An 18,075-nucleotide genomic window follows, 5' to 3' on the forward strand; every position below is an offset into this window, starting at 1 on the left:
ATAAAAAAATTTAAAAATACTTTTCAGTTTATATAATAATTTTAATATTTAACATCAAAAAATACGTAGAATCATATATACATACGATAAATTCAAAATTAGATAAATAAATTCTCAAAAAACTTACAATTATTAGTATTTCTTTTTCACAATTATATGACATATTTAAAAAAAACCCTAAATATTGACTAAATATTTATAAGATTTTTAATTTAATCTCATCTTCACCTAACTGGCCTTTTCGACGGATTTATTTGAGAGAAAGTTAACGAGGACATAATTACTTTCAAATGAATAATTTTGTTTATATATAATATGCTATTTTAATAATAAATTTGAAAATATAAAACTTGAATTTTATTGAGCATCAACCAAGCTTGTTTTGAAACTCGAATTTTTAGACCAATCTCAACCATTCAAATCCAACTCTCATTGTCAACCGATATGATTACAAAATATTAGTTGATGACACGGAGTCACAGAACTTTAGCCGTGAAACGAGCTCAAGGATCTTTACTTTATCCATATTTATAATAATCAGTAATATTTTTCCGCGTAAAAACTAATATTTTTTCAGAAAATCTGTCTCATAAAATTAACTCGCGAGATCGCCTCACTAAATTTTTTATGACAAAATATGTACTTTCGAATTTAAAAAACTATTGATGATATATTGTTCTTTAGTCCAAAAGTTGGATAGTATAAATAGACTAGCCAGGAGCTTTATATGTAACTTTCAGAAACATTTTTCAGATAATAAATTTTGGTTTCATTTGTAGAAGCTGAGAGCTTCATTTCTCAATATGGTATCAGAGCAACTAAATGCCGAGTTCTGAGATCTTCAGCTCGAGCTTTATTCTCTTGATTTTACCAATCAATCGAAGTGAATCGATTGTTCTTTCTCCTTTTTTTTCCAGATTCAACTCTCAATTTTTTTGTAATGGCTTCTACTTCTGCTTCACCATGGGGATCGAACACCCATTCAATTGATACATATGATCCTCTGTATGTGAATCCATCTGATACTCCTGGTCTTAATTTGATCAATGAGCAGCTCATCGGCACTGACAATTATGGAATCTGGAGCCGCGCGATGGTTATTGCCTTACGCGCCAAAAACAAATTAGCCTTCATTGATGGTAGCTGCTCTCGACCTGCACTTGGAGCCAATACTATTTTACAGTGGGAGCGATGCAATGCTATCGTATTATCCTGGTTAATGAACAATGTATAGAAGGAAATCTTTGGGGGCATTGTGTACTCCACTGATGCAGCCACTGTTTGGGAGGGTCTACAGGAACGTTTCGACAAGGTGAATGGTTCCAGAATTTTTACATTACATCGGGAGATCGGACAGTTAGTGCAAGGTAACAGCTCTATCTCTGTTTACTATTCGAAGCTTAGGCAAGTTGTGCGATGAATTCGAAAATAAAGATAAAAGACTTGGGAACCTTAAAGTATTTTCTGGAATTGAAGTCGCTCGGTCAAAGGATGGAATCTGTTTAAATCAAAGGAAATATGCCTTGGAACTCATCTCGGAAAGCAGGGCTTGCTGGTGCTAAAGTCTTTAACACGCCTATGGAGCAAAATCTGAAGCTAACTACAAAAGAATATGATGACAACATTGGACAGAAGAGTTCGCTTGATCCATTGCTCGATGATTCTGGTTCTTACCTGTAGATTGATTGGGAGGTTGATATATCTAACAGTCACACGTCCAGACATATGTTTTACAGTACAATTGCTGAGTCAATTCATGCATAACCCTAAAACATCTCACATGGAAGCGGCTGTAAGAGTTTTGAGGTACTTGAAAGGTGCACCAGGACATGGAATCCTACTTTCTTCCCAGAGTTCACTCTCCTTGACAGCATTTTGTGATTCTGATTGGGGCACATGTCCTATGAGTAGAAGATCAGTGACTGGTTATTGTATCAAGTTGGGTAAATCTCTGATATCTTGGAAAACCAAGAAACAGTCCACGGTTTCAAGATCATCCGCAAAGGCCTGAGTACAGGGCAATGGCAAACACAACTTGTGAAGTGGTTTGGATTGTTGAAATTTTAAGAGACATGGGAATGAAATTGAAGCTTCCAGTAAAGCTATATTGTGATAACGTGGCAGCGTTACATATTGCAGCTAACCCATTGTATCACGAAAGATCAAAGCATAAAGAAATCGATTGCCATTTAGTTCGAGAAAAGATTCGAGACAAGCTAATCGAGACGTCGTATATGCCTACAGATCAACAACCAGCGGACTTGTTTACAAAAGCATTGAGCAAGAGCCAACATCAATATCTGTCGTGCAAGCTTGGAATACTTGATCTATTCTATGCTTGAGGGGGAGTGTTAAAACGTGCTTTACCATATAGCAACTTTAGTTCAAAAGTTGGATAGTATAAATAGACTAGCTAGGAGCTTTGTACTATAACTTTCAGAAACATTTTTCAGATAATAAATTTTGGTTTCATTTGTAGAAGCTGAGAGCTTCATTTCTCAATAGATATCCGGGAAATTACAGCTTCCAAAAACACATAAAATTTTACCTTGTCTGATGATTATCAAACTCTAGCCTTAACTCTTGATTCATTCAATGTTAAATGTCTAAATCTCTATAGCATAATCAAATGCAATTTCAGATACAAAATGCTGCTATCCGCGGGCAATCCTATGCTTTATTAACCCAAATCTTCTGACCCCCGAGAACATGCAAACAACATAGGATACAAGAGAGAATAGAAGAATTTCAAAGATGTAATTGAGTATTCCCTTGAATATAGGACATTAAAATGGAGTGAGGATGCACAACTAGCTAAGATTTAAAATTATCAAACTGCAACATAATTTTCGTTAGCGTGTCACGTGTGCGAATAACTGGAATGCCATAAGCTCATCCTAGAATTTAATCTACCACCCACCGCATTATTTCGGACAAATATGGCAGTTTCCACATCCTCCTCTGAAGAGAAGGTAACAAAGCCATATCCACTGGATTTTGATGTCCTCGGAAGTATGGATATCTTTGCACTGAGAACTTTCCCCTTTTCTGAGAAAAAGTCTCAGTGTTTTTGTAGTTACACTCTTTGCAAGATTGCCCACACAAACTTTGTAGGGACTGTCAATGAATTTGGAATCTTCCACTTGAAGAAAAGATGCATCTGAGGATGCCAACCGTCCGTCCTCCAATTTCCTAAGAGAAAAGAGTGTGGAACAAATTTAAGCAAAGCTCATACACCAAATCGATAACTATTGTTCAATGCATGCTCATAAAACTTTAAAAACAGATAATCTTACTGTCTCGTGAAGCTTTTCAATAGTAGCATTTGCATCCTCGTCCGACTTCATAGTTACAAATGCAAATCTTCGGCTCCTTCCCGAGTACTCATCATACATGACCTACAAACACAGCATTGTAAATGTTATGTTATTTGGACCAGAATGTAAAATGGTAAATACTGAAAACTTCCCACTTTGTGTTCAAACATATCTATTTCAAATTGTGCTTCTTGATAAGCTCACCCAAATTGTGCAAGTTGGTAATGTTTATATCCTACTGGAATATAATTTCCAAAATATTTACCCTTCTTTTGTCTACTACTTTCCATTAGCATCAAATGCTGTCAAGCAGGCATAAAAAATTATGTAGAAGCACAAATTGAAGGCTCTAGAAACATGTGGAGGAGAGTCTGATGACTTTCTGTCAATATAATACTCTAAACATCATTGCTAAACTTCAATTCAATGATGCCAAAAATGAGTTTCATACTTATTTTGCCACCCCAACTTAAATTGGCACTAATGCCAACCGAAATGAGTGAATGAATAGCATATATTATACAGTCCAAAAAAGGGCCACTCGAACTTTACTCAATACTCAATATATGCAATAACTACATTCTCCTTAAGGTCCTTCACCAGTCTCTAAAACTACAAAGAAAATAGGTTATCGACATCTTGTAGTTTGGATCATTAAATGAAGACTAAATATCCACCTTCACCTGCTGAACAATTCAAGAATTTGATTCAGTTAGTATGACTAAGCTCAATTCAAACTTGTTCAAAGTAATCATTATGAAGAATTATTTTTGTAAAGAAATTTCAAAATCGTTCTAACCTTATTCATGGGCAGGATATTCATAGGTAAATCTGACTCCTTTTAGAAACTTTTGATAAATTTTCATTATCATTTATTTTTTTAAAAAAATGTTAAAATAATTTATGTCTAGTTTTATTACACCTAACAACTTGGATAACATCCCAAGAGTACGTAGATAAGATAATTTAATTTGAAAATTGTGGAAAAGTGAATTAATACACCATCATGTTCGGTTATGTCTACATGAAATGGGTTTTTATGGCATCCTTGTTTAGGGGTGGGTACGGTACGGTATACCGTACCGAACTACGGTACCGTATACCGTACCGAAAATATCGGTATACAATTTTTCCATACCGATACCGATATCGAAATTTTGGTATACCGCACATTCGGTATACCGAATTTTCGGTATGGAAAAAATTCATACCGGTACCGTACACCGGAAATTTTGTCGGTATACCGAAAAAATGTCGGTATACCGAAAAACATTTTCGGTATACCGAACTTAAATTTAAAAAAATAATAATAATAAATTATTTTCGGTATTTCGGTATATACCGAAATACCGAAAAAAAAATATTTCATACCAATACCGATACCGAACATTTCGGTACGGCATAAGGTTCGTAGTTATAGTTGGGCAAGCACTGTACTTGCATATTTATATCATGAGTTGTGTCATGCATCTGGATCAGGAAAACAAGAAAGCGCAGGTCCTTTATACATTTTACAGGTATGTTGATTACATTTTTAATTTGAATATATACTATTCTTTGGTACACATTTATGAAACTCAATTGTTTTATAGATTTGGGCATGGTCTAGAATGACTCCTTTATGTCCTGACCGCTTAAGATACTACCTAATAATGCGACATGAAAATCAAAATAGCGGTGATAGTATTCTTCCAATTCCACCATATGGAGCAAGGTAATAATTACAACATATGATATAAAATTAATAAAGTCATCTTTATTTTAAAGTCTTACAAACTTAATGATATAAAATTAATAAAGTCATCTTTATTTTAAAGTCTTACAAACTTAATGACTCCTCTATCTGCGTTGTAATAACTCAAATTCGATGCAGATGGAATTCCAACAGAATCAGGGCATTGCTCATCATATATTGTACTAAAGAATTGAGGTACGTCATATAAAGATAGACCGACAGGCTGGACAGATAATGGTAATGCATTGGGTCGGTGTTCAAGATTTGAAATGCCTTCAAAAGGATATGCATGCAAATGATCACTGGTGTCGGTATGAGATGGACCAATATCAGCAAATGTGGCATTTTCGTCATGCTCATATTCATCTGTTTCACTTGTAGTTGTATCAAGTTTAGTAAATATTTCATTAGCGTCAAGGTGAATATCTAATGACAACTCACATGATCTTTGTTCATTAGGTACGACAGGTGTCGGTACATGACCCAATCCAGTAGGATGTGCACTCAGTGAACAATCGAAACCTGCATGATTTGTGTCAACTAAGTACCATCCTCTTGCACCAGAATCCCATCCTCGTGCGGAAATCGCCAACTAACATTTTCTTCTACGGTGTCAGTAATATACCGATCTCATCCCCCAGTCCAATCATCCGAATTAAATCGATTTTCATCTATTGGTTCGAAAAAAAAGCAGCAGCGGAAGTACTAGCTTCATCATTAAATCCCATCGAATTGAACCCTTCAGTTATACATGGAATGTATGATTCAGGAACCTCAACATGTACATTATGCTTAATGAAATCCGTTTCAATATACAATTCAATACACCACATTTCGTTAATAGAATCCAGCATAAACTGTAAATTGTTCTCATCATTGATGTCAAGATGCACTTCTACACAATGTGACTTATCCATGTAGGAATATTGTGTTAACAATTTTAATTTAAATTTTGAACTATCAATATTTGTCAGACGGTACACTATTTCTTTCAATTCATGAAAATTAATATATCTTGGTATTCGTGTTGCCCTCAACGCATTGGTACTATATTTTACAGTGTGATGTTCTATAATAACATTACCATATACGAATAAAAGCACCGACACACTGTCCATTTTTATAAAAAAAATTCAATATATCACACAAAATAAAAAGGTGATAATAATTTTTTTTAAAATTACAATTGAATAACAAAACGTGGAATATCATAAAAATAATACATGATAAAATTAATTTACATATGCTTTCATTTTTATTAGGTTTAATTTTTACATATGCTTTTTTTATATTAGGTTTAATTATAATAATAATGATGATAATGCTAAATTTGTTTTACTATACTACTACTATCAATAATAATAAAAATAATAAAAATATTTTTTTAATAAGTTAATAATAATAAAAATAATTATGATAATCAATTTCATACTATATAGACAAAAAAATTAATAGTAAAATCATTTAAATGCATACCTTTTTAATAAATGTTTTATAATAATAAATTTTATATTAGTTCTGTAAAATAAATAAACGGTCATAGCTAAATACAAATAAAGTTAATAATCAAATCATACTACTTATTTTTATTTAATAAATTAAGAACAAATTTTTTTTATAATAATAGATTTTACATTATTTGTATAAAATCAATCAACTGTAATACTTATTTTTTTAACATACCTAAATAAAACAAAAACAATAATAATTACAATTATAAGTATTATTGTTATTCTAAAATAAAAAATCGTATTTCTTATTTGTATCTTACAAGTTAATGATAACAAAATAATATTTTATAATAATAAGTTTTCACAATACGCATGTGAAATAAAATAATAATAAAATATATTAATTATACAACTAATTTTGTGTTTAATAAGTTAAGAACAAAAATACAATATTTATAATGATAAATTTTATATTACTTGCGTAAAATAAATTAACTGTAATACTTAAGTTTTTATATACTACCTATATAAAACAACATCAATAATAATTATAAATATAAGTATTACTATTATTTTCTAAAACAAAGTTGATTATTATTCTAAAATACAAAAATTGAATTTCTTAGTTGTATTTTATAAGTTAATAATATTATAAATAATAATTTTTATAATAACAAGTTTTGATACTACACTTTTCAAATAAAATAATAAGAAATGAAATTAATTGTAATATTTATTTATATTTAAGTAGTTAAAAAAAAATTAACAATATTTATAATAAGAACATTTATATTATTTGTGTAAAATATTTTAATTGTTTTACTAATTTTTTTATATATACCTGTATAAAACAACAACAATAATTATTGGTATACTTTTAAGTATTGTTATTATCATTTGCCTAATATAACATAATAAGAATAAATAACAATGCATAGAAACATAATTAAGCATTTTAATCATAAACTCGAAACGTAAGATTATGATAAATTCATAATTTATTTTCGAATACTCAAGTAAATTAATTTATATCAACGCTTACCTTAAACAGAAGTTCAAAATCAAAATTTTATATGCAAATATTTAATCAAAAATAAATAAATTAACGGTTTTAATCAAACATTGAAGGACAAACTTAATTTAAAGCATACAAACCTCATGGGCTGAAGTGCAATTACTTGATCAATCATCGAACGAAAATCCACAGGAATGAACAATAACGATACATTTAAATCTAGAGAAATGAAGAATGATAAAGGCACAACAATAATACATTTGAAACGAGGGCAAATGATATATAAGCAAATTTTCAGATAAAAAACACGTCATGTAATATTGATCAGTGATACATCACATCACTTTAACACGCCATGTTAGTATTGATCAGTGTTATATCACATCACTTTTAAAAAAAATTTAACGTCTTCTTTGTAAAAGAAGAAATATGCATGTATTATTGACTGTAGTAGGTCGTCAGCTTGTCACATGACAGGGTTCCTCAAAACGATCGTCCATCAATTATTTAAAAATAATAATAATTAAGCAAGGCGTGACTTACTTTTAAAAAAAATTTATTACCAAGTCACGCCATATGAGATGGCGCGACTTGCTTTTTTTTAAAAAAAAAATTAGACAAGTGAGATGGCGTGACTTGCATTTTTGAAAAAAAAAATTTGAAGAGGCGAGACACGTTATTTTGTCAAAATTTTTTTTACTTTTTTTTATTAAAGTATTAAAAAATGTGCTGTAAACGGTTAAAAAGGCCTGAAAACTTATCAACCCCCTCTCTTTTTTCTAGCTTTTTTTTTTTAATTACAAAACATTTTGATTTATTACATAAAATAAAAATTTATTTATTCTATAGATTTTATAAATTCGAAATATAAAGAAATATTTTATTTCAAGAATTTGACAAAGTGATATTATTAGATATGACATCTATGGAAGATTTATTAAAATAGTCTCATATTAGAAAGATTGAGCAAAGCAAGTAAGATAATGAGTATTTCTGCTGGACTAATGTAACAATACAGAAATATCACATAGTTCGATTTATTGATAGTACAATGAGGCCAAACAAACTAGAAGAACGCATTATTCCATTTACTAAACCAAACTTGAAATGACATGATAAATTATGAAATAAATTTTGCCAAAGGTGCATCACAGCATGCTATCAGTCTGAGCAGCCAGTCTCTTGAAGAAATTACTAGGGACGGACGGTAGCTTGCTCCGAAACCTCGGGTGCCGGAGTACGTACAACCCTGAAACGAGGCTCACCACTCGAAATGGAGTCACATAGAGAACAACAGCTGCACAAAGACAGAACACTATGAATAGACTTGTGGCTCTTGGATCCCTCCAGCTTAAAAGAGACTGGAATCTCTCCCCTTGTGTTGCAATGTCTCCCACCACCGTCTGAATCCTGCCCGCGACGCTTCTTAGCCTATCGTACCTCATTCGAACTGCGTCTTGTGGTCTAGAAGTAGGGAATGTGTCAAACTCTTCATCCAGTTCATCTGGATAGGCTGCTTCTGCCCATGAAAGTTTTGTATCCATATGGGGCGGATGCTTTGGTCGGTACCTGTAGTTCCATATCCCTATAAGGAACATGTATAAAAAGAGTGTTGGAAGTATCAACTCAGGATACCAGATCAGTATCAGAAACAGAACATGGACTAGGACTGAGGTGATGGGGTTCTTCCATTGGCAAACATCGCCAAACCAATGGTTTGTGGACATGATACCGGATAGAAGTGCCATGACTCGAAAGAAATTTGCTTTGCTTCGTCTCATACTCCACATGTGGGAATCGACATCTAGCATGTACTCGACTACCTCTTTTCTGAGAGGTGGTTCAGCACGACTAAGCCTCGTGGCTACGATATTCATGGCTTGGAATCTCAAATTTTCAACTTGTTTTACGGTGAAGGGATGCATGTAATGCATTTTTGGGAGTAAAGGGTGGCCGTAAATGTATATCATGTGGGATAAGGAGAGGCTGGTGAATCTAACTGCTAGTTGGAGTTCACCCATTTTCTTGACCCCTGTAGGGTGTAAAACAAGAAGAGGGTAGGAACTTGTGTAGGTACGGTGAGCTTCAAGGGTGGATAATCTTATACGAACCTTCCCGATTCGTGAGTCGCGTGCTGCACCAGATGCACCTGGCTTCTCGGTTCCTAAGTGGCAATTGTCAAAGACTCCCAATGTTATGACCGTGCATGGATCATAGACTTCCCATGTGTATTGCTCGTTCCATTTTGGGCTGAAATTGCTGAGAATGGTCCTTGTTCGAACCCATTTTTGCCCATATTTGGCTACACAATAGGCATCTGTGCTTCCCCTACCATCCTTCATCTTCATCGGGAGAAGCCCTTGTGCATTTAATATTCCTACTTCAAGTATTCCAACAGGAGGCTTCCAAAGCTGTTTTGCTGTTGGCCGTTGATCGCTTATGCACATCGTTGATTCATCCAGTACATGATATCCACCTTCAAGGCACATCATTAAGTGTATTCTGCTTGAAAATTTAAGTTCATTCCTCCTATCAGCTTCTATCGAACCAAACCCGTACTTTTCGAGGTTGAACCAACGAGAATGCACAGGTCGGTGATCCAGTCTCTTCTCAACCGTGCTGAGAGGAAGACTTATTCTTCCCAACACATCGTCTTTCGAGGAGTGTACCTGATCCTCCACGGTCAGAAGAAGCTGCTCTTCAAATGGCTCAGCAGCTACAAAAACTAAATCTTCGTTCCACATAGGATTCGCCGTACGAGCTGGGCATATCACGGTTTTGAGCACTTGACTACCAACCTGGACTTTCACGAAGACCTCTGGGAGACGACTCCTGTCGTTTGGAACGACATCCTGAGCTTCAATTACACTCACTCTTAAGTACCAAAGTTTTGGAGAGACGTATACCTTGGACCTAATGTTGAAAACTCCCTCTCCATGAACAGATGCAGCATCAGCATGCCAAGATTCTGTAAATGCTTCATCAGCTTGAGTCCCCATCCAAACAGCAACCATGATTTCTCCCCTCACTTTCCCTTCTCCACGCCGGTCCTCAAGTCTATACCACTGAGGAGCGAGAGGGCTATCAGGTGGAACCCTTGTTGGAATCTCATTCAAATCGAAAACCACCCTTCCAAGATAATCATCTCTTCCCACCATCTCTTTATCCTTCACAAAAACCTCCAAATTCGATGACTGGATCCGCTCCTTAGAGAAAGAAAATACTTGGTTCCATTCAGGATTCATCTTCTTTTCGAAATGTTTTGTTCTTCCTTTATAGTTACCAAGTTTCACTTCCACGTAAGGGTCACAACTAGCAGTAATGGAGCTAGCTGGAAGATCTTTGGCCTTGACTACTCTAACATAAAGATAAAACATCTGCTCAACAAGATCAAATGTGTTTGTCATTCTTTCACCACTCATCCACCCTCTTCCACCATATGATCCGCCAACTGTCCAACGCTCACCAAGATTGGGATTTGCTTCTTTCATCTCATACTCATCTTCGTCATGACCAAGATGGTGAGCTTGTTGATTAACTTGATGATGATGCATAGTTGATTCGCCTTCTTTCGGTGATCTTTTCCGCAATGAGAAGGCTGGCTGCTGCATAACTTGATGCTTTTGAATCCAATCAGTAGTTTCTGGTCTAATATCAGTGCTCTCTTCAATAAATTTCTTAGGTTCCTCTGTTAAAACATAGCTGCTGCCTTCAGTAGCCGTATGTTCGATGGTAAGCTCAGGTAAGTCAAGTGAAGAGCTGAGGGTTTCTGTTTTTTCTGATACGGAAAAATCTTTGGAAGCTGGGCTTGAAGGACGAGGAAGACAAGGGCAGGTATTTATAAGGTTCGTGGTCTCTGAAATGGGTAAGGTATAAATTTTGAGGCCAATTTCACCTTTAACAGATGAAAGAAAAGACTTGTTTTCCAACTTGAAACTTTGGTAAACTTCCTCTCCTTGCCTAACAATATTTAAACAACGGATTCTGACTCTTCCAAGAAAATTTCTGCCTGGAACTGGTCTTTTCTCATTATACACAGAAACTTCAATAAATTTGTGATGGTAGCTTTTGGTTTTATCAAAATCAAAGAAAATTCTCTGATTCCAAATGGGGTGGAGGTTTTTTGGGATCGTTTTGGTTCGGCTAGTTTGATTTTCAAAATCAACTTCTACATATGGACTTGATGATCCTGCTCCATCTTTTGGAATAAGATCATGTGCATCTATTACTTCTACCACTAATTTCATCCTCTTTCTCTGATTACAAGTAACAGGCTCCTTCAAGAAACCGTTAACTCAATTAGCAAGCAAAAGCAATTCATGTTAAAAAAAAGCATTAGCCCAAAGAACAAATATGTCTTCTTGACAAGTAAGGAAAGAATTTTTTTGCTGAATAAGCTTAGCTCCAAGACAAAATTGGAGGAAGGTATAATCCTCAATGCTAAAGTTATAAAAAGAGTCATGAATCCATGTGATACGCCAAAAAAGTAATGCTTTGGGTTTATTGTTACCGTCTCGAAATTTTTCGAACACCGTTTGTAAGTCTGCCTTCAATTTTTTGAAGTTTAAATAATTATTCACACATATGTAATTCATAATCTTGCTGAATTATTGCTCGTTTCCCTACTTTTCGATCTGCCATTATCGATCCCCGTATGAAATCGATTTTCGATCAAGTTATACCTTCTCTTGTTTCTATATCCAGTTAGTCAGCATGAAGCATATATACTAAAGAAGTAATGGGGATTTTGTTGCTTTTTTGAGGACATTCTGTTCTTCTGAATGCAGCTACCTTTTTATATGGGAAAAGCAATAGGGAATGAGAGTAGCCATGCATGTAAAAGCAAAAGTGATTATCAAGTTTAATGATGCCTTTAATTTCTTGTTCTTCAGTACATTCCGATCGAATTTTCATGTGATTATACTGGCAAATACTGTATTGTCAAGTAGCAAATTCTGTGATTAATTTTTTATAAGTAGAATTATATTTACTGCCCTCAGTTAGACAAGTAAAAAAATAAACCATAATTTGCTTGCGTACAATTAAATAAATAATATAAACTTGGTTTTTTGAGAAAAAAGAAGAATGCAACATAATTTAATATATAATCATTAATAATTAAAAAATATATGCAATCTCCTAACTATGCAATATTAATTATATATTTGCAATAAATAAATTTTTTGGCAACGTAATTTTCTTTGCTGCAATTATCTTTCTCCAACGGTTGTCAGGCAATCGTAGTCTGATGGTCAGAAGAAACACATTAAAGGAACTTGATCAGATGTTCAATAAAATGTTGGGACATCGTATTCTCACACCCAAGATGCAGCGGAATTTTAAAAATTTTGTTCTTGGACGTCGTGTGTATGTTTAAAAACATTCATAGGCCGTTTAGAATTATACCTTTGCATTCTAAACGCTGGACTCCAAATTATTCCGGTTTGAGGCGGATACAGCCCTTCTTGTAAATCCCTACGAACGGCTCTTCAACTTTAATCGCTTAATTAGGTCCACGATCGAAGACTGTCTTCCTCGTTTGGTTTGCACTAGAAAATCCAAATGATTTATGCGTTGAGACTGTAGCCTCCGAATTTTCAAAATCCGGAGACGGTGCAGCGACGGTGGCGCGGCGATGGAAGAAACCACTTGGCCGAAATCCATATTCAAATATTTTTGATGGCCGAGAGATCATGATTCTAAATCATGATTTCTTGTGATTAATTATTCTTAATCATTAATCAAACCTTTAATCAACCAAATCTAATTTGCTTTTGTGGCCAAAAAATTAAAATTCTTCCAACAATCCTTTTGAAGTGGTCGTGGGTTTCGAGGGAGAAAAAAGAAGGATTTTGATTTGTTTTGTGTGCAAATTTTCATCACCAAAAATGAGTCGTAATGGTGTATTTATTGACTGAGACTCCTAATCTAATTAGAAGTATCTCTCCCACAACTCTAATAATTTCATTATATTTAAAATCACATATAATTAATATATAATGTACTTATTAACCTTTAATAATACATGATATAATAATATCATATACACATATTTTTTATCACTATATAAAATATATACATGTATATATATATTAAATTAAATAATAATTATTTAATTTATTAACTAACACCTTGGTTAATTTAATTCTAGACTCTTCTAGAATATTTATGAGAATTTGTGCATATTAATAGTCACAACTACTAGCATAATCATTTAATTAGTAAATTATAAATTCACTAAAAAATTGATTCCGAACTTATTATAACCCCGATCGACGATCCGAGAGCGCCGATGTACCAAGGATACAAATCTTGTTAATATAAAGAAAATCGAAAATTTCGAAGATCAAAATTTTCATTTACCAAATTTAGAACTTACCATATATGGCAGTTACCATATTTGGCAGCTGCCAGTTTTAGTGAACTCCTTCACAAAACAGGCAGTTCCACTCCACTTCCTTATTTAGCAATCATGCTAACTTCTATTTCTTCCATCGTACGGAATCAGCTTATAAACTCCTTTATAAGCTTCCTGTTTGATCTCCATCAAACTATAGTCGCCAAATTCCAACTCCTTGAAGTTTGACTATCTCAACGGGAACACAGAATCTGATACTTGTATGACCTTCAATTGTTCAGGGATACAGCTAGTCGTGGGTTCACATCTCCATGTGATTCAAAATAACATTTATTCTTATTCGGGTTTACCCTAGTTAACCTCATTCTTTTCATCAACTCTTTGATCAAAAATGTCAGAACTCATTTCTGATTGCACCCATCGGATCATGGTAAAAGCGTCTAGTAGTATCGCCCCATGATCCCCTAGGTATCAGTGATAGTGCCTGCAAGAACCTTTAGTCATGGTTAGCGTACAGTACGGTCCCTTCAACACATATATCCCGATCGAATCTGCAACCATTGGTATATCGAGATTTGCATATGAATTCGATAACGATGTGATTTATCTTTGAGTACTAATAGTGGCATGGTATGTGCAACTAGGAAAACACCTTTCCCTAAAGCACATATCTTGCTCTGGCCAGAGACCCCTTGCACTATTAACTCATCAGATCACATAGAATATCTTCACCCATAGGCGAACGGTGAATCCCCGACTACAATGCATTTGTTCCTACGTATTTCGAAACTACACCCAACCTCGCCACCTGATGACCCTAGATGGAGTCGGTAAACGGATCAAAGTGCATGCTAGTACTTATAGCATCTACATTGTCCCGGGTCAAAGGACTAATGGTGTACAACCATAACCGCGGACTATTCCACTCGATAAGTGAGAACCACTTGGACAGTCCGAGGGAGGGTTGTTCAGTGTATCATTTTATGATCACCCATCTGCGTGAATGGACATCTCCATGCCCTTGCCAATGAGGCATTTACACCACAAATGCTAGTCTCGAGCTCGAACAACTTTTATCCTCGTTTTAGGCGGCTAAATCGACTAGGAACCTGTTTAGAATATCGCAGACCTCATGATACCTATTGTATATTCAAGGACTTTATCTATGCAGTTTGCATGGGTATACAGATAAAGTATAATGTCATAATCGAATAAAATCGTAAAATATTATTAAAATAAAGATTGTTTTACATTAGAGTCAATAAAGCTCGAGCCACAAGTTGGCTTGCCGGGCACCTACTCCAACATAAAATCCATTCGACGCTCATGTCAAAGATTGGAAACAAATATCTGTGTCGGCTAGAATGCATATGTGAATTAAAAGCCAATATTTGATGATCGAACGAATCACCATGTAAATCATACATGATCAACTTGAAATATTTTGGAGATAATTATATGATCCTCCTAAATAATTTGACCATTATTCGTTCATGGAGAAGAAATATCAAATAACATATTGTGTATATAGGACTTTATAGAACATTTTCAAAAATGAGAAAGTTTAATAATTTTTCATGCAAACTTAAATATTTAGCTCATAATTATGATTATAAACTCAGAAAATCATTAAGTTCCTTAACATTAAATATAAATCCTTAAATCTAACTAACCTATTTGAGTGATCCACATCCATTATAGGCTCCTTGACTATAAGGAATTTTCATTCACTGTTTACTTCTCTTTGTGTATTGGCTTAAGGTGAACATCATATAGCATGTTGGAACATTCTACAAGAAACATTGTATTAATATCTAACATATTTCAAACATGTGTTTGATTGCATCAATGGCATTTGGTTATGCATTCATGCAAAGATTATTTTGAGAACTAGCTCGGAGAATCGGTGTCTGTAAGTATTTGCATTTCCTCCTTATGCATACCTGCAACTCTTATCTTGAGTTTTGTATACTGGTAAATGTTTAGTTCAAACTGATGTAGGGAAGAACAATGAAATATAGTAATGCTTCCTCCAAATTCTATAAAGGTTGCCAGTTTCTTGATTAAAAGATTTTATTTTTAATTGCTATGAAAATGGATACTACATCTAGATTAAAAAGCAAATGAACTTACATTTCAGATTCAAATCTGATATTCCAAAATCCTTCAGGAGTCGAATGAGGTGCATACCTGTATCGATGTCTTGAAACTTCATTGTGGTGCTCTCAGCTTATATTTTTCTGGTTCCCATAGGCATTTTCTTCTCTATTAGGGAGAACAGCATCATAAACCTTCTTGCATTGCTTGCATTCCATGCCTTTCTATTGGAGGCCAATCAACCTATATTATGTTTAGGACATTTATGTGTTTCTCCTGTTATTACTTTATTATGTATGCAGAAAGAAAGCCAAATACATCTTATATGCATAGATTGGTACCATAAAACTAGAGGATCAAAAGGAGTAAACCTCCTCATATTTGCCCTTTCGAAACCAAGTTAATCAATCGGTAGGAGCAACTGTGGATGCACCTTTTTTGCCTCCTCCAAATCATTATTTTTCTCCGGAAGTTCTTTCTTCAGTTCATCAACACAATTCACCAAACTCCCTACTTTGGATGTGAGAAGACTATTCTCCTTCACATACTTATTCACAACCTGTTCGTTATCCGTCATCTTTGAGGCTTGATATCCAATTTCTTACGTAAATGTTCTCGCAAATCCTTTGCATTCTCTACTTCTAGCTTCTATTCCGGAAGTCCAGACAGCAGCTCATCAACTTCCTCAGACTTATTCACCAGCTCCAGTTCCAACTTCTCAGTTTCAGCCTCCAGAAACAATTGCTTTTTCAAGATAAATTTTTTTTTCTTGAACCTCTTTAATTGTTTTCTCATGCCGTAGATAATCCATTTATTTTGTGGTCTTTTATCTTTTTTCAAATTTTGTAATTCTTGTTTGGTGATGTTGTTATCCAGATTGGATGCATCATGCATGCTTGTATAAACATCGGTTGACATGAAATAAAATACAAGTTTCTATTACTGACTTCCGTAATCTGCCATGGCAATTCAAACAAAACCAGTCAAGTTTTTTAATCTCGTTCTCTTCCGAATTTGGCAACGTACTTCGGTGTCACACACAATAAAAGCAATAGATTTCGGCCTAAAAATGACACCTAAACTAGCTTGTCTCATAATCACAAAACTCCATTCAGCTGAGTGCCACGAGCTGAATTATAGCAATCACTCCAACAATAAAAAAGCAACAACAGTAGAAAAATGTCTGCTTACAAGATTTTACAGACAGTCAGAAACAAGGCCAGAAAATGCCTAATAAATCACAGCAATGCATGTGGAGCACAGCTCTGGATCTATCCAATGATTTTTCGAATCAATAACTAGACCCTCGAATGAAAGTGGAATTCATGTGGAGTACATAAGCTCCGATTATCACCACGTCGTGCCATACCTATTGTACCATATAGATTGTTGCATTCTTTAGCACAAGAGTGACAAAATGCCTCATGGTTTAACCTGAGTGGTTCACTAACCACTCATTGGATCACTTGTTATCAAATTTCAGTTAACATTTTCAACCTTTAAGTAGTATCATTCAAGCTCTATACCTTTTGTTTTCTTGTTTTAAACTCCAAGAATCCTATATTTACATTGGTTTCTGATACTCACGGGAAATTTAGGGTCCGCTCCCAACAAGTGTCACTAGTACAGACGCAGGGTTTTGAAATTATCCTGAGCCTGAAATCACGAAAAAGACCGTTAAAGGGGGCCATGAGGGTGTCCTGGCGTAGCCCCTGCGACGCTCAAGTCAGTGACTGAGGATATAGGGGGAGCAGCTAAGGGTGCTGCTGAAAACAATATATTGAATCTCCTAATCATACGCTCCAACCTGGTATTTATAGGAGAATACCTGGGCTTGTCATGGGCCATTCACCTGTGGGCCTTAATGATGGCCGGGAATTTGGGCCGGATCTTGATGGGTTCATCCCTGGGTATCAGTTTCCATATAATTCGGAGTGGAGATGGGTTGGATCCATCACAAACTCCATATATCTATATGCTTAATTTATAAAGTTCACAATTGTCTTTGAACGTGCCAAGATTCTTTGCCTTAATGAAGATCATTAATCTCTACAATTTATTCATTTGGAACGAAATTATTTAATGCCACCAATTTTTTGTTC

The 18,075-nt window shown here is 34.6% G+C and overlaps 1 protein-coding gene across 1 annotated transcript; it reads right to left on the minus strand.

Moving 5' to 3' along the window:
• Nucleotides 1–8,488: 8,488 nt before the first annotated feature.
• Nucleotides 8,489–11,934, minus strand: LOC142539425 (FT-interacting protein 1-like). The gene has a single exon (XM_075644865.1). The coding sequence runs from the start codon at nt 11,763–11,765 to the stop codon at nt 8,667–8,669; it is 3,099 nt and encodes a 1,032-aa protein (XP_075500980.1). The 5' UTR covers nt 11,766–11,934; the 3' UTR covers nt 8,489–8,666.
• Between the last annotated feature and the right edge of the window lie 6,141 nt (nt 11,935–18,075).

The sequence above is a fragment of the Primulina tabacum genome, chromosome 3 (assembly GCF_025594145.1).
Source record: "Primulina tabacum isolate GXHZ01 chromosome 3, ASM2559414v2, whole genome shotgun sequence".
NCBI classification, from domain to species: domain Eukaryota; kingdom Viridiplantae; phylum Streptophyta; class Magnoliopsida; order Lamiales; family Gesneriaceae; genus Primulina; species Primulina tabacum.